Genomic DNA, 18,451 nt, shown 5'->3' with positions numbered 1-18,451 from the left:
AAAAGTAAGAAAACTCGTGGGTTGAGACAAGAACAGTTTAATAATTGGAACAAAATAATAATAATAATAATAATAATAATAATGAATTATAATGAGAAGGAATACAATGAGAAAGAAAGAGGAACAAAACCCAAGGGAGGGAAAGAAAAGGGAAAGGAAAAAAAAAAAAAATAAAAAAAAATTATACAACCGCTCACCACCCGCCGACCGACGCCCAGCCAGTCCCCAAGCAGCGATCGCAACCCCCCCCCCAACTCCCCCAGTTTATATACTGGGCATGACATCATATGGTATGGAATAGCCCTTTGGTCAGTTTGGATCAACTATCCTGGCTGTGCCCCCTCCCATTTCTTGGGCGCCTGGCAGAGCATGGGAAGCTGGGGGAAAAAAAAAAAAAAAAAAGGTCCTTGACCAATGTAAATACCGCTTAGCGACAGCCAAAACATCAGCGTGTTATCAATATCATTCTCATACTAAAATCCAAAGCACTGCACTATACCAGCTACTAGGAAGAAAATTAACTCTATCCCAGCCGAAACCAGGACACACATGTAATATTATCTCTATGAAATGGCAAAACCAGAGTGACTCACATTATTCACTACTAGTAGAAGGAACGATCACTTGACAGAATCAATTTCACACATTCTGTCAGAAGGTATGTTTGGCCCTGGCAGTCTATCAGTTGTATAGTAAAATTTTCACAACTTTTACATAAATATGCCCACTAAAGAGAGGCTTTTTTTTTTATTTGAGAAGAAGCTTTCCTAAACGATTTGAGTATCTGAAAGATAAAGTTGTCATTTGCAGAAGGTTTTATTGTGTTAAGGACTGCCAGAAATAATTGGTTCTTGCAGCAGGAAATTTGGAGCAGCTGAAGGTAGTTCAAAATAACACAATTATTTAAAGCAAGTTCTTTTTTTCCTTCCTCTCTTTAAAAGAAACTTCACAGGAAGACAGACATGTAGTTCTGCACCTTAAATTTTAGATAACACCTCTTTAAGAACCTTTTGAATATACTCATAAGTAATATAACATTGTTACATTTACTGAAAAAAAAATTAAAAGCTTTCTCATAAAGCAGCTGCTTGGTTCACCTTTGGCTAGATATTTGTCCTGATGATCTGAGACAAAAAAAGGAAAGCTGCTGTGCACATTAAAAGCATTGAAACCTCTTTAAGTTATACATGTAAGAGTTCCCTGATTTTTTTGGTAGTGACTACATATTCTACAGCTTTACAAATACTAACATAGCTTTAGGATTTGTAAGCAACATCTAAATTACCATTAGAAAATACTTAAGACTTTTCAGGAAATCCAGCAGACTAAATGTAAACTCATGCAATATTGTCTTCCTGACTTTCAAAGCAGACAAGAATAATCTGAAGGTAAGTATGGACTGAACTCTGACCTAAACATGTGTTATACATGAATTCTAGTAGTGACAATTTAAAAGTCAGTGTAACACTATTCAGCATTTTCATTAAAAACTTTCCTTTTGTGTGTTTATCCACCAATGACAATGACTAGAGAAAGGACAATAGTATAAACTGCTTGCTATAAGAACTCTACAGTGCAAAAACTGTTTTCACAGCAACTCTTCCACTTAATGTCATAAAGGGAAAAAACAGGATGAAAGTTCAAGATCTACCCTCAACATGAAAGAAGACTGAACAAACATTGTCCCCTGGAAGGAACACCAAAATACTAACAAGCCAACTAAAGCAACTACTTAATCACAGATGAGAGAAGCAGCTAGTTCAATATTAACATGAGAACAGGCAATAAAACACGCAGTGCTGTTTCCTCACTTTTACTAAATGACATTTTCCATTAAATAGAAGAAAGTTTACTATATTGCTATGAAGCCAAATAAAAAGTTAATATAATGTAGCATGAAAATTCTACCTTTTAAAGTTTCTTTTGGTGAAAAAAAGAGGCAAAACTACTTACATTTGAATATTTATCTGTAGAATTGTGAAAGACCTCAAAAACCATCTTAAGGGCCTTTGCAGCATTCTTATTTAAGGCATTTTAAATTTGCTCACCTATTCAATGATGGCAGAAGTGAAAGCAATGCCAAAGCAGAAAGTTTTCTTCTTTCTGGCTGAGTGATGTTATTCATCCGATCAACCCACATTTCAATCATGTTACCAAGAATTTGATCCAACTGCAATGGGAAAGGAAACGTTCCTCTTCATTTATGAGTACATCAGCATATTTAGAAAATAACTTTAATTCTTCTACCAATTCAATACATTATTCAATTTGGGAAAGACACAATACAGTTACATATACCTGACAGAAGTAGCAGCAACAGTTTTTTCTGGTTTGTTTTGTTGTTGTTGTGGTTTTTTGTTTGTTTGGTTTTTTTAAACTTTTCTATGACAGTGCTTCCAGGCCCTGAAGCCTGCTCACCATTAATTGTAACCTAGAAGTTAGAAATTCATTTAATTCATGGACAGAGCACAGATTCAGAACACTGAATTACTCAAGCAGTCTTCACATAACAATCTAACACATATAAAGCATGTGAATTTACTCTGTTTTACCTTCATTGGTGGCAACAACAGCAGCAAAAAAAAGACTTTTCTTTACCTGTTTGAAAACTGTATTATACCTGAGGATAAGAAATGTACTAAATTTCACTTAAAGACATAGTAAAACACTTGTAGTAAAAGAACAGCAACCTCATCAGTGAAAACGGAGTACACTGAACCCGCTACTCCTAGAAAATGTGAGAGTTCTCATAGGAGAATGATTAGACCATTATCCCTAGTGTAAGACCCATCAAGATGGGACAAGGAAAGAAACTTTCACCCTTCAATACCATGCAAAATAAAGGGGTTTATACGGCTTATTGGGAGATGCAGCAGGAAGAGAATTTAGAGACTGCATAAAACTTCTTGTGAGATGTTTTAAGTGAATTGTGGGAACGTGTAAAAACAGTTACAGGATGTTCAAGGGGAAGGACCAAAGAAGGGGAAAGGGCCCCTTTCAAGTTGGACTGGAGAGGAACAAGCATGGAAAACAGAGGGAAAAGTTCTTTAAGGTCAAAAGAATGCAACACCTACACATGCAATCCGGCTGAAATATCAAGACAGAAATTCTTACCTCCTGACCCAATTCACATGCCATCTGGCTCAAACATAATGAAAAAAGCCTTGCATTTTGTAGTAGAACTCTACCCATGACCCCCAGATAAGTAGACATCACCACTGGGTATCTCTGAAACAAAAGTGAACCAAAACAAAGGGGGTTTAGTTTAATTAAGAAAAAGATATTTAACATATTGTAGTGGGTTAACCTTGGCTGGATGCCAGGTGCCCACCAAACCACTCTATCACTCCCCCTCCTCAGCTGGACAGGAGAGAGAAAACTATGATGCAAGGCTTGTGGGTCGAGATAAGGACAGGGAGATCACTCACCAATTACCATCACGGGCAAAACAGACTCGACTTGGGGAAATTAATTTATTACCAAGCAAATCAGAGTAGGAGAATGAGAAATAAAACCAAATCTTAAAAACACCTTCCCCCCACCCCTCCCTTTGCCTGGGCCCAACTTCACTCCCAATTTCTCTACTTCCTCCCCTCGAGCGGCGCAGGGGGACGGGGAATGGGGGTTGAGGTCAGTTTATCACATGTTGTCTCTGCCACTCCTTCCTCTTCACGCTTTTCCCCTGCTCCAGCGTGGGGTTCCTCCTACAGGAGACAGTCCTCCATGAACTTCTCCAACATCAGTCCTTCCGACAGGCTGCAGCTCTTCATGAACTGCTCCAGCATGGGTCCCCCATGGGGTCACAAGTCCTGCCAGGAGCCTGGCTCCAACGCAGGCTCTCCACGGGGTCACAGCCTCCTTCAGGCACATCCACCTGCTCCAGCATGGGGTCCTCCACAGGCTGCAGGTGGATATCTGCTCCACCATGGACCTCCATGGGCTGCAGGGGGACAGCCTGCCCCACCGTGGTCTTCACCACTGGCTGCAGGGGAATCTCTGCTCCAGCGCATGGAGCACCTCCTTCCCCTCCTTCTTCTCTGACCTTGGTGTCTGCAGAGTTGTTTCTCTCACATATTCTCACTCCTCTCTTCCAGCTGCTGTTGCACAGCTGTTTTATTCCCCTTCTTAAATATGTTATCCCAGAGGTGCTACCACTGTCGCTGATTGGCCCAGCTTTGGCCAGCGGCGGGTCTGTCTTGGAGCTGGCTGGTACTGGCTCTATCAGACAGAGGGGAAGCTTCTAGCAGGTTCTCACAGAAGCCACCCTTGTAGCCCCCCTGCTACCAAAACCTTGCCATGCAAACCCAATACATTCCGCCCCTCGCCTCTGTGAATCACATATTTAAGAGTTATCATTAAAATCCACATTCATCACACAATCTTCACAAACTTCACTTACATCAACAAAAAATTCCACACAGCAAAATCAAAACAACATCATCACAACACCAAATGAAAGTGGACAATTTACACACAGTCCACCCCTCGTCCCTTCACCATAATTACAACAGAAATTTCCCACAATCATTCCGCTCTTCACTCTATAGCTGTGTTCAGCCCATGTTTTGCCCGTTACCTCTCCCAAGTACTAGCCTTATCTTGAATTCCTCATGCCCCACATTGGGTGCCAAAAAGGACTGTGGTGGGTTAACCTTGGCTGGACGCCAGGTGCCCACCAAGCCGCTCTATCACTCCCCCTCCTCAGCAGGACAGGGGGAAGAAAAATATAACAAAAGGCTCGTGGGTCAAGATAAGGACAAGGAGATCACTCACCAATTACCATCACGGGCAAAACAGACTCAACTTGGGGAAATTAATTTATTACCAATCAAAATCAGAATAGGATAATGAGAAATAAAACCAAGTCTTAAAGACACCTTCCCCCCACCCCTTCCTTCTTCCCGGGCTCAACTTCACTCCCGATTTCTCTACCTCCTCCTCCCCCTGAGCGATCCAGGGGGATGGGGAACAGGGGTTGTGGTCAGTTCATCACATGTTGTCTCTGCCGCTGCTTCCTCCTCACACTCTTCCCCTGCTCCAACGTGGGTCCTTCCCACGGGCTGCAGTCCTTGAGGAACAGACCGCTCTAGTGTGGGTCTCCCACAGGGTCACAAGTCCTGCCAGCAAAGCTGCTCCAGCACGGGCTCCTCTCCACAGGGTTACAGGTCCTGCCAGGAGCCTGCTCCAGCACAGGCTCTCCATGGGGTCACAGCCTCCTTCAGGCGCATCCACCTGCTCCAATGTGGGGTCCTCCACAGGCTGCAGGGGGACAGCGTGCCTCACCATGGTGTTCACCATGGGCTGCAGAGGAATCTCTGCTCCGGCGCCTGGAGCACCTCCTCCCTCTCCTTCTTCACTGACCTTGGTGTCTGCAGAGTTGTTTCTCTCACATATTCTCACTCCTCTCTTCCAGCTGCTGTTGCACAGCAGTTTTTTTCCCCTTCTTAAATGTGTTATCACAGAGGTGCTACCACTGTCACTGATTGGCCCAGCTTTGGCCAGCAGCGGGTCCGCCTTGGAGCCGGCTGGCACTGGCTCTATCAGACATGGGGGAAAGCTTCTAGCAGCTTCTCACAGAAGCCACCCCTGTAGGCTCCCCAAAACCTTGCTACGCAAACCCAATACACATATAGAGCAGAAATACATGGAAAATACTTGCATGCATCCTTTATTTATTTTACTAAATTAGAAATTATAAATTGTAATTTAAAAGCCTCTAAGAACACAAGACTCAGTGAACAGTCATTACCAGAGTGTCTCAATTCTTACAACAGGAAAACTATGACAATCTTAAAGTCAGTTTCCCCCCCAAACAGCTAAGACAGCTTGCAAAGTGATTTTACTTGACATTTAAAAACCTGCGTCTTAAGGAATAAACAATATATTGTACTGTTAAAAAGCTACTTTCCAAGTTGATTATGGTTCAAAATTACTGTTTACAGTTTTAGTAACATTAAAAAGTGCTTAGTATTTCTGAAGTTGTTGTTACTTATTTCTCTGAGAGAAGCTATAATACATTTGCCAAAAGCTAATTTGCAAGTGTCTCAAAATTAACTGGATATAGTAAGTTCATTAATTTATTATCTTTTGTTATTATTTTTAATTTTAAAAGAAGCTACAGATTTCTTTTTATTAAACCCAGCATCTACCAATATAACAGTAAGCATTTTGTAGAATTGCCTATTTGAAAAACAAAATGCCAACATTTACCTGAAAACGTTAACCCAGACTAATATATTTTTGAATAGGGGGCAATGAATTTATTACAGTCTTAAATCAGAAGACATTTTAATAATCCACTCTCCAGTTTTGTGTCTTTCCGTCAACTGCAAATTGTTCAAACAAACTATCTTTTTTGTGTTCTGTACAGCAAAAAGTAATATTACTTGGTTTAATCTTGGAAATCTCATAAGTTAACTCAATAATAATGGGAACCAAATATTGATATCTGAAAGTCTTCAACTCTGACAAAAGCAAAGCTTTTGATCAAAGAAGTCAAGAGCATAAAGAATTCCACCCACTGATTCTGCTGATAAAAGTATTTTTTTTCTCCTGCTAGTACTGCAAGGTTCAACACAGTTAAAGCATATTGGATTTTACTCCTTTTAATCCAACATGGAAATTTGTTGAAGGCAAAGAGAAAGAAAAGGGAGAACTTAAGACATATAAGCAAGGAAAAACTTAAAGCCTCTCCTATCTCACATAAAGCATTCTCACATCCTTCAGCTCTTTGTATCAGTTATGTCAATTAGAAAAAGAAAAAGAAGGTCAAGTCAATCTTCTCCTTTGTGCTGGTTTTGGCTAGGATAGAGTTAATTTTCTTCATAGTAGCTAGTATGGGGCTATGTTTTGGACTTGTGCTGAAAACAGTGTTGATAACACAGGGATGGTTTCGTTATTGCTGAGCAGTGCTTACACAGAGTCAAGGCCTTTTCTGCTTCTCACCCCACCCCACCAGCGAGTAGGTTGGAGGTGCACAAAAAGTTGGGAGGGGACACAGCTGGGACAGCTGACCCCAGCTGACCAAAGGGATATTCCATACCACATGACATCATGCTCAGCAATAAAACTAGGGAGAGGTTGGCAGGGGGGCCGCTGCTCGGGGACTGGCTGGGCATTGGTCAGTTGGTGGTGAGCAATTGTTTTCATTTGCATTGCTTGTCTTTCTTGGGTTTTATTTATCTCTCTTTGTTATTTTCCTTTTCACCGCAATAATAATAATAATAATATTATTTTATTTCAATTATTAAACTGTTTTTATCTCAACCCATGAGTTTCTTTCTCGCTTTTACCCTTCCAATTCTCTTTCCTGATCCCACTGGGGGGGGAGTAAGCGAGCGGCTGTGTGGCACTTAGTTGCCGGCTGGGGTTAAACCACGACATCCTTCCCTTTCAGTTTGTTTTTCTCTGGTGCAGGTACACTTAAAAAGGAGCAGTATAAGTGTCTTAAAGCACAACAAAAACCCCCAACACCTACAAAGGATCTAAGTGTATAGTCATAGCAACCGTTCAGTGTTAATATTGAAGGAATGGCAGAATAAAATGTGTGTTATTTTATTAAAATAAACACTAGATGACAGAATAAGTGATGAATATGTTGCTTTAACTCTTATGCTACTATGTTACTATGTACAGACTTTTAAAATAGCTGCCAAAGTCCTATTAGATGCTCTTCAAACTAGAGAAAGTGAGAGCAGCATCAATATGAGAAAACTGGGCCAAATAACAGAAGGTACTTTCATGTTCAAAAGGAAAAGTAGAGAGTAGTTTAAAAGAGTAACTCTTGCCTCCCCGTCTATAATCCCCCTGAAAACTGATGGCAGAAGGGGTTGAAACATTTGAGGACCCAAAACAGGGTTCACTTTTAGGACATTTTCCACAACCTTAAGAACAAAAGCAAATTAGACAATTAGTAAAGTACATTTAAAAATCTTAACTGTAGCTTTAAAACTACATATACTGGTCTATATATAAAGTCCTGGTAGGATGTTTACCAGTAAATACCAGCCAAACCCAGGATTGCTGAAAGTATATTCTAGTGAAGTACTCTGCAAACCTGATCTGCATAATCTGATGAAAACTGACATGCCAAATGAAACCCACCTAGCCAAGCACCTCCTCATCAGCCTCCTCTTGGCCCTGGCAAAGCTGGCCAGCCCTGGCTCCAGGAAAAGCAGCTTGATGAGGTGGGTTGACAGGGAGGAGTGCCAGCAGTTTAAGGCTTATTTCCATAGCTTTGTCCTGTCACTTTTTTGAAGAACCATTGATTAGGACCTACCATCTCTTTGCAGGTGATCAAGTAAGATGTGCTATTCTCAGTACAGCCACACACCACACCACCCCCCCACGTTCCCAGTTTTTACATTCTCTGCTCTTTTTTTCTTCCCCCATGAACTGTTCCCTGAAGTAATTTTTTTTCTGTGTTCTTCAGGCTTTCTTCTCCCCAGCTGTTTGGGCTCTCTCCTTGTACCAAGATGGAGAGGGGAAGAGGCTGTGAGAATAATAGGCTCATACCTATCCAACTCCTATGGGGAGTAAGGACAGAGACCACACATCTATGCACAGATGTGTATAAAAAAGAAAGAATGGGGCAAGTATATAACGGTACCTCCCTTAAATGCTCTTCTCGGTCTCCACCCACTTTCAGCTCAGGGGGACTTCCTCAAGGAACTATTCTTCTGTGCTCTTGTCCAGTCTCCCCTGAATCCATGTGTATGTAAAAATCCTGCTGCTTGAAGAAAGAGCTTTGCTTTTTTTTTTTTTTTTCTTTTTGAACCTTGTTTCTACTAGCTTCATTTAATGGCCCCTATTTCTTGCCTTGGGAGAGATGTTAAGCAGTTGACCCCTTTCACCGCCTCTCAAATTTGTAGACCTTTAACATACTGTTATATGGGAGGGAACCATAACTTTTCCCCCACTCATATCTTCTGGGAACTGAAAGTTTTGGCTAACTCATTTGCTCCTTGTAAAGAATATTTTCAAACATTTAATGGTCTCTCTTAGATGATAATTAGAAAATCAAGTCACATCAAGCCTCAGCAATCTTGAAATAAATAGTCTTACCAGTTCAAATTAATGTTTTTCAACCTTATCCATTTATTTACTGTTCTAATGTCTATTTTCAATCCAGCCAAAGCTGCTTGTAAGAAAATATTTCAGAGAATGCTCCCAGGTGTTTCTCTTCCCAATATTTATCTTAGGGGTTTTTTGTTTAACAAGTCAGCATAGGGATGCCTGACAAAACATTTTCTTTTTTTTTTATAAAAATACTTACATGGATTATATCTCGGTTATCCCTCTGCAGGTAGGCATACTAGGAAGGTGTTCAAAGTATACTGGACAAACCTTGTGGGTAATGCAAGGTCACACTGGGAGCCAAGTGGATAAATGATACTATATTACCAGCATCATTCCATTTTAGGGATCAGATTACAAGCTGCTGCATCAAACAGTTGCCCAACTATAGATTCTAAATAATAGTACTGATAGAGATGAATTGACATTTTAAACTACAGAACTAGAGTCCTTAAGCTCCTCACAGCAAAAACTACAAATGGAGAGGACTATCAACTTCTGTTGCTTTCCTTTCCTGGGATTCTGCAAGCAGTTGTGCAACCCAAAGAGGAAGATGGTGTCCTGGTTTCGGCTGGGAAAGAGTTAATTTTCTTCCTAGTAGCTGGTATAGTGCTGTGTTTTGGATTTTAGTATGAGAATAATATTGATAACACACTGATGTTTTGGTTGTTGCTAAGTGGTGTTTACACTGGTCAAGGACTTTTCAGCTTCCCCTGCTCTGCCAGGTGCACAAAAAGCTGGGAGGGGGCACAGCCAGGATAGTTGATCCAAACTGGCCAAAGGGCTATTCCATACCATATGACATCATGCTCAGTATATCAACTGGGGGGAGTTGGCCGGGGGGTAGCGATCGCTGCTCAGGGACTGGCTGGGCGTCGGTCGGCAGGTGGTGAGCAGTTGTATCACTGTTTTTTTTTTTCCCTCTCACTCCCTTGTTGTTTTCCTTCTCATTAAAATTTATTATTATTATTGTTATTATTTTTTGTTCCAATTATTAAACTGTTCTTATCTCAACCCACAAGTTTTCTTACTTTTGCTCTTCCGATTCTCTCCCCCATCCCATCGGGGAGTGGGGAGGGTGAGCGAGAGGCTGTGTGGTACTTAATTGCCGACTGGGGCTAAACCACCACAAATGAGCTCTAATTTTTGCCTCCGTTACATTTATAATGAACTGAAATCAAGTCCAAGATTTTATAAGCAACACAGAGTTCCAAGTACAGCCACTGGAAACATAAAAAGTAATACACTACAGTTACTACTCAACTATCTTTCAGTGCATACTCCAATTTTATTTCCGCCTGAAATTCTTCAAAAGGCACATTTAAAGTATCATGTTTAATATTTTAAAAGCTTATGAATTACATAACATCTGTTTCATAATACCATTTAAAGTTTGTGTGAAAACAGTTTTTTTTTAAATACTTTGAAAAGCCTCTAGCAACTCTATTTAAGCAGTTGTTGCCATTACAACAGCAATTCATGACAAAGGCAAAGATTGGCTGAACACTGTCATGGTACAAATGCAAGTACACTACACAAAGGAATGTGATAAAGAGAGCACATATATCCAACATTCAATAAAGATTGGAAAAGCTTGGCTCTAGACCTATTAAGTTCTAACAGTCATACAGAAATGCAGAAAAAAACCCAAAAAGTGAATCTTGATCTTTTAGTGCTTATTTAATCATAAAATCATAAATTTAATCAAAATTTATTTAATTAAAAATTATAAAAGTATTACTACTCTGCATAGGACCTTTTCAGGTACCAAAGTAATAATCAAGCCACAAAACGTTAATTGTAAATAATAATCTTTCCAAATATGATTTGATTGAGTGTCCACCATGTGCCATAAAGAGCTAACATGAGAACAATATGGTCGTATACACATAAATGAGTAAGAGTATAAATGCCTGTGTGTACGATGTGTACGATGTTTCCCAGGATATGGGGGGACGGACGGACGGGACGACACACAATCAAAAACCAGTTTGCCAGTAGGGATCTAAGGTGCTAATATGAAGCTTTATATAATGGTAACATACCTGTAAAAATTCAGATTATGATAAGAAAATATAAGCATTGACGATGTTAAAGCAACTTTTGAGGTTTTCTGAACTCAGCTCTGGAAAAAAGGAAAAAAAAAAATAATCACAGTTCAGAATGTCATCATCACATTGGAATACAACTAAAATGATTCACTTCTAAAAGTCTTTCTCCTCACACAGCATTTAAATGCCAGATGCCTACAAACAGAAAAAAGTTACCTTAGATTCAGTACCATTCAGGTTCTGTCTCCCTGCTAGAGACAATAACAGAAGAGGGATGATAACACCTCTCACGTTCTCAAATGGAAGCACAAAAAATCCTATGACCTCAAAAGCCAATGCCAATAAATAAAAAATTTAAAAAATCAAGTTTTGGATGCAACAGCGGGCTAAGAAGATATTAAAGACAGAACAAATGAAAAGAATACTAGAGACCTGCAATTACTGATCAATGATCTCTCTCTCATTTGAGTCAGTAAATGCTGAGTAGAAAGAGTGAAAGAAAGACTGCAGTTCTGCTCTTCTGACCCAGGTGCCACATCAAATGGCACTGAGCTTTTGGACTGAAACACACTGAGCTTTAGGTCATACCTTGAGTATTTCAGTAAGGAAAGCATATCCATTTAAGAGACAGATACACACGGGAGATGGTATACAGAAGCAGTTTGAAGAAAGAGGGGAAAAAAAAAAAAAAAGACATCCTCAGGCAGTAGCCAAAACACTGTTTAAAAAAAAAAAAAATCACCCCAGAACAACTATAAACACAATTCATAGCAGACCCAAAGGTTTCAAAGTTTCACATGGAGTTTGATACTAGTGTAGAAAGCCAACAGCCCTCATTGTCTGAAAACAAAACAGAACACCAAAAAACCTCAAGGACCCTACTAAATTTTCTTAAAACCAGGTCGGGAGACAGACTACTCTTGGTAAAGTAAGTGGACTCCTGCTCTACCACCTTTAATTAATATTCCAATAAAATAATCATGGAGAGCCAACAGGAAAATATCTTAATATAAGTTTTAAATAAAAAGTTCCTTACTGTTTTCCATGATAACATCTGAAAAGTTCTGGGGAGTTTTAGCAATTTCTCATCTTTTCCCTGCCATTAGAAACAGCATTAATGCTTTTGTTACCAGGCATGGCCACTGGATAGCTTTGAAGGCATGACTACTTTCATATCTCAGTGCTTGGACAGGTCATGTCTTCTTATCACTTATTTGGAATATTCACATACCTTGACTTGAAGAGATGAATTTTCACCTATCCATCCAATACCCTAATCAAAAGATTCCAATACATCTATATATTAGATTTAGGAGCTTATTACTAGTATTACACTTTTCTCTTGAAGTTACTGCATTCTCCTTAGAGGTCTGCAGCTTTTTTTCTTACTAATATGTCGTGGTTTAGCCACAGTTGGCAACCAAGCACCACGCAGCCACTTGCTCACCCTCCCCCCACGGTGGAAAGGGGGAGAGAATCGGAAGAGCAAAAGTAAGAAAACTTGTGGGTTGAGATAAGAACAGTTTAATACCTGAAATAACAACAACGATAATATTAATGTCGTAATGAAAAGGAAAACAGCAAGAGAGCGAGAGAGGAAAAAAACCCAAGAAAAAAAAAAAACAAACCAAACCAAAAACCAAGAGATGCAATCGCTCACCACCTGCCGACCGACGCCCACCCAGTCCCTGAGCAGCAATCACTGCCTCCCGGCCAACTACCCCCAGTTTATATACTGAGCATGACATCATATGGTACGGAATAGCCCTTTGGCCAGTTTGGATCAACTATCCTAGCTATAATCCCTCCCAGCTTCTTGTGCACCTGGCAGAGCAGGGGAAGCTGAAAAGTCCTTGACTAGTGTAAGCATTACTTAGCAACAACTAAAACATCAGTATGTTATCACTATTATTCTCATACAAAATCCAAAACACAGCACTATACCAGCTACTAGGAAGAAAATTAACTCTATCCCAGCCAGAACCAGAACAGTATCCAACCCTTATTCTATACCATCTACGTCATGCCCAGGTCCCACACTTTCCAATACATTCCAATTAATCACCACCACTTTTCCTGTCTTTTGATATATACACACAGATATCATTCCCTCGGTCTATGGGCCATCCTTCTAAAACCTCCGTTGAGATCATTTAGTCCATGACTTGGGGCTCCATCTGTCATAACAGTCCTTCAGGACAGGAGAGATGGTGTGTGGGGTTGGATTGTTGCCTGCTGAAGCCAGTTCTGGTTCCATCACCACTGCACTTTGCTTGGTTTCATCAAAGCTCATTCTTCATTAATCTGGGTGATTCTTACTGAAATACCCTTGATACGGCACATAGCAACCACAGAAGTGATGGCATACAGTATTATATACCAATTAACATCATACCATTCAGTTCATTGGCTATTCTCACCCAAAATCAAATCCCCTTGAGGTACACAGCAGACTTCCCCATTCTTCCGCATCACCCACCAAGTGCACCCAGGTCCTTGAGCAAAAGCAATCCCACGAATGGGCTTGCCTTTGCCTGAGGCAGGAGTAACCCAGACTGTCTTCCCCAGCATGTTTTTTATGTGCACTACAGGGACTTTATCCCCCTCCACAATACATAAAACTTTTGACTGGGCAGGGCCAGCTCGATTGGCAGATCCCCTAGTGTTGAATAAGCAAAGGCCTCCTGCTATCCCAATGTTTGAATGTCCCACCACCCATTCCTCACAGTGTAGTCTTTAACAGTCCATTGTATTGTTCAATTTTCCCAGAGGCTGGTGCATGATAGGGGATGTGATATACCCTCTCAATGCCATGCTCTTTGGCCCAGGTGTCTATGAGGTTGGTTCGGAAATGAGTCCCGCTGTCTGACTCAATTCTTTCTGGGGTGCCATGTCGCCATAGGACTTGCTTTTCAAGGCCCAGGATAACGTTCCGGGCAGTGGCATGGGGCACAGGATATGTTTCCAGTCATCCGGTGGTTGCTTCCACCATGTTAAGCACATGGCACTTGCCTTGGCGGGTTTGTGGGAGTGTGATGTAATCAATCTGCCAGGCCTCCCCATAGTTATATTTCAGCCATCGTCCTCCACACCACAGAGACTTTAACCACTTGGCTTGTTTAGTTGCAGCGCATGTTTCACATTCATGGATAACCTGTGCAATAGTGTCCATGGTCAAGTCCACCCCTCGATCACGAGCCCATCTATATATATGTTGCATCTCTTCCTTGATGGCCTCAGGGGTCATGGGCCCACCAAGCTATAGATAATTCACCCTTATGTTGCCAGTCCAGGTCCACCTGAGCCACTTCAATCTTAGCAGCCTGATCCACCTGCTGGTTGTTTTGATGTTCCTCAGGGGCCTGACTCTTGGGTATGTGAGCATCTACATGATGTACTTTTACAATCAGGTTCTCTACCTGGGCAGCAATATCTTGCCCCAATGCTGCAGCCCAGATGGGTTTGCCTCTGCGCTGCCAATTGTTCTGCTTCCATTCCTGCAAGCACCCCCACAAGGCATTTGCCACCATGCATGAGTCAGTATAGAGACAGAGCACTGGCCACTTTTCTCATTCAGCAATGTCTAAAGCCACCTGGATGGCCTTTACTTCTGCAAATTGACTTGATTCACCTTCTTCAGCAGTTTCTACAACTTATCATATGGGACTCCATACAGCAGCTTTCCATCTCCGATGCTTTCCCACAAGACAGGACCCATCAGTGAATAGGGCATATTGCTTCTCATTTTCTGGTCATTTATAACACAGTGGGGCCTCCTCAGCACGCGTCACCTCCTCCTCTGGCGATATTCTGAAATCTTTGCCTTCTGGCCAGTCCATGATCACTTCCAAGATTCCTGGGCAATTGGGGTTTCCTATCCGAGCCCATTGTGAGATCAGTGTGACCCACTTATTCCATGTAGCATCAGTTGCATGATGTGTAGAGGGGACCCTCCCTTTGAACATCCAGCCCAGCACTGGCAGTCAGGGTGCCAGGAGGAGCTGTGCTTCAGTACCATCCACTTCCAAAGCAGCTCGAACCCCTTCATATGCTGCCAATATCTCTTTTTCAGTTGGAGTATAGCGGGCCTCAGATCCTCTGTATCCCCGACTCCAAAACCCTAGGGGTCGACCTCGAGTCTCCCCTGGTGCTTTCTGCCAGAGGCTCCAGGTAGGGCCATTCTCCCCGGCTGCCATGTAGAGCACATTTTTTACATCCTGCCCTGCCTGGTTTGGCCCAAGGGCTACTGCATGAACTATCTCCCGTTTAATTTGTTCAAAGGCTTGTTGTTGCTCAGGGCCCCATTGGAAATCGTTCTTCCTCTGGGTCACTTGGTAGAGAGGGCTTACGAGCACACTGTAATTTGGAATATGCATTCTCCAAAACCCCACAGTGCCTAAGAAAGCTTGTGTTTCCTTTTTGCTAGTTAGTGGAGACATGGCTGTTATTTTGTTAATCACATCCATTGGGATCTGACGACGTCCATCTTGCCATTTTATTCCTAAAACTGGATTTCCTGTGCAGGTCCCTTGACCTTCCTTTGTTTTATGGCAAAACCAGCTTTCAGGAGAATTTGGACTATTTTCTTCCCTTTCTCAAAAACTTCCTCTGCTGTATTTCCCCACACGATAATGTCATCAATGTATTGCAGATGTTCTGGAGCTTCACCCTGTTCCAGTGCAGTCAGAATCAGTCCATGGCAAATGGTAGGGCTGTGTTCCCACCCCTGGGGCTGTCGAATCCAGATGTACTGAAGGCCCCTCCAAGTGAAAGCAAACTGTGGCCTGCACTCTGCTGACAAAGGGACTGAGAAAAACGCATTAGCAATATCATTTGTAGCATACCATTTGGCTGCTTTTGACTCCAGTTCGTATTGAAGTTCCAGCATGTCCAGCATGGCAGCACCCAGCGGTGGCATGGCTTCATTCAGGCCACGATAGTCTACTGTTAGTCTCCACTCTCCATTACACTTTTGCACTGGCCATATAGGACTGTTAAAGGGTGATCGAGTCTTACTGATCACTCCTTGGCTCTCCAGTCAATGAATCAGCTCATGGATGGGAATCAGGGAGTCTCGGTTGGTACGATATTGCTGCTGGTGCACCGTTGTGGTAGCACTTGGCACCTGTTGTTCTTTGACCCTCAACAACCCTACAACAGAAGGGTCCTCTGAGAGACCAGGCAAGGTAGACAGCTGTTTAATTTCCTCCATCTCCAAGGCAGCTATACCAAAAGCCCACTGGTACCCTTTTGGGTCCTTGAAATACCCTCTCCTGAGCTAGACTAGGCCAAAGATGCACGGAGCCCCTGGGCCAGTCACAATGGGGTGCTTTTGCCACTCATTCCCAGTTAGGCTCACTTCAGCCCCCAACACAGTTAGCTGTTGGGATCCCCCTGTCACTCCACAAATACAGATGGGTTCTGTCCCTTTATAGCTTGATGGCATTAGGGTACACTGTGCACCGGTGTCTGCTAGAGCCTTGCACCGGTGTCTACTAGAGCCTTCTACTCCTATGGGTCTGATGTGCCAGGCCATCGAATCCACACAGTCCAGTAAACCCAGTTGTCCCTTTCCTCCACCTGGCTGGAGGCCCTCCACCAGGGCCCCTGTAGTCCTGGTCATAGTATTCATTACCCATTCCTCGTACATACGAGTCAGGAGCTCCTTCATTAAAATCAGGAGTAAGATCAGCCCTTCTACTCTGTCTGGGGAACTGCCCACTGGAAACCAGAGCAGCACTTTTCCTGGAAGAACCCCCTTTTGGTGATTGTTTTTCCTTGCAACTCACGTACCCGTGCCTCTAGGGTCGAGGTAGGTTTTCCATCCCACTTCCTCATGTCCTCTCCGTGGTCACGCAAGTAAAACCATACAGTGCCCTGTGGTGTGTACCCTCTATATCCTCTCTCTTGAGCAGAGGAACACTGACTCCTAATAGCTGAGACACTGGTCCATACAGGTGGATAGTAGGACCTATCCTCTTTGAGTTGCTGGACCTCCCGGGAGAGTTTCTCCACAGCTGAGATGAGGGAGGAAGAGATACTTTCTTCCTATTCCCAGAGTTGGCTAACCGCTTCATCCACTGTTGGACCCTCTCTGTCTTTCCAGGTCATTACTGCCAATGAGTTGGCACACGACGATGTTGCACTCCGTACCAACTTCCACCACATGGGTTGTGTGCACTTGACTTCATCTGGATCTTTGGATAACTGCTCGTTGCTCAGGTCACCATAAACCACCTCCAGCACAGCTAATTCCCTCAGGTACTGGATACCTCACCCCATGGCGGTGCATTTCCCGGGGCGATATAGAACAATATTCCCTGAAGGGATACCTTTCCTTCACGCCTGACAGGAGTCACCTCCAGCGGCTGAGGACTTGTGCCCCTTTTCCAATTGCTTTGTCAATGCCCCCTTCCCTAAAAAGGGATCCCAGCTGTTTGGCTTCCTTACCCTCTAATTCCAGGCTACTGGCCCCACTATCCCAGCATCGGAGCAGCCAGGTGACCACATGCTTGCCTGGACTATGGCTGAAATATTTTCGCATATCTTGCGGCTCACTCAGGGATAGGGATTGGGTTGTTTCTGTCTCTTTTAAGAGTTCTTCCTCTTCCTCCTCCTCTCCTTGTGATGGCCCTGCTCTTTCATCCTCCCTTTCTAAGCGAGCTGACTTTCATCTCCAAAATAGGTGTGTGTATAGGGGTGACTGATACCACCACGGGTTGGTTCTCTGGTTCAGCTGCAGTGCCTGTTGCCGGGGTTGGAGTAGCCGCAGTGCCTGCAGTTTCCTCGTCAGATCCAGAGACCTTCTCTTCCCCTTGAGGGTTCTGAATAGTGTTGAGCAGGGCTCGGTAGGCATGCGCCAGGCCCCAGCACATGGCAATGATTTGTGTCTCCCTAGAATTGCCAGGGTGACAGCATACTTCTTCCAAATATTCTACTAGTTTTTCAGGATCCTGCGCTTTTTCAGGGGTGAAGTTCCAAAACACTGGAGGTTCCTAGGTACTTGCCCATGCTATCCCACACACCCTGCCACTCATAACTATCCAGCCTTGGGGCAGATCTCTGAGTGGTATTCCTAAATTTCTTATTAACCTTAGATAAATCCGAAACAATATTGCCAAGAAATACCAATAGATGTATCTTAACTACCCAAGCATGTTCAAGATACTGAAAACTTATTGTAATGAAGGAGGAAACATTATAGAAGAAGGTAGCTAAGGTGCCATTTTTTATTTCCTCCTTAAAAAACCTCTCAAAGGAAGAGGTATAATTGCTAATTGTCTCCACGAGGTGGTACTCGACGTACAGTAATGGCTTCCGTACAA

The 18,451-nt window shown here is 42.6% G+C and overlaps 1 protein-coding gene across 1 annotated transcript in view; it reads right to left on the bottom strand.

Moving 5' to 3' along the window:
• Nucleotides 1-278: 278 nt before the first annotated feature.
• IPO11 (importin 11) overlaps nt 279-18,451 on the bottom strand; it is a 91,228-nt gene continuing 73,055 nt past the window's right edge. Inside the window, 5 exon segments of the mRNA XM_072860923.1 lie at nt 279-377; nt 2,049-2,170; nt 3,115-3,228; nt 7,788-7,892; nt 11,121-11,200. Coding sequence (XP_072717024.1) covers nt 320-377; nt 2,049-2,170; nt 3,115-3,228; nt 7,788-7,892; nt 11,121-11,200 — 479 coding nt within the window. The 3' untranslated portion in view covers nt 279-319.

Source organism: Ciconia boyciana, chromosome 4 (genome assembly GCF_034638445.1).
Source record: "Ciconia boyciana chromosome 4, ASM3463844v1, whole genome shotgun sequence".
Taxonomy (NCBI): domain Eukaryota; kingdom Metazoa; phylum Chordata; class Aves; order Ciconiiformes; family Ciconiidae; genus Ciconia; species Ciconia boyciana.
Note: the sequence above shows the minus strand (reverse complement) of the source record. Positions and strands in the feature narration are given on the sequence as shown.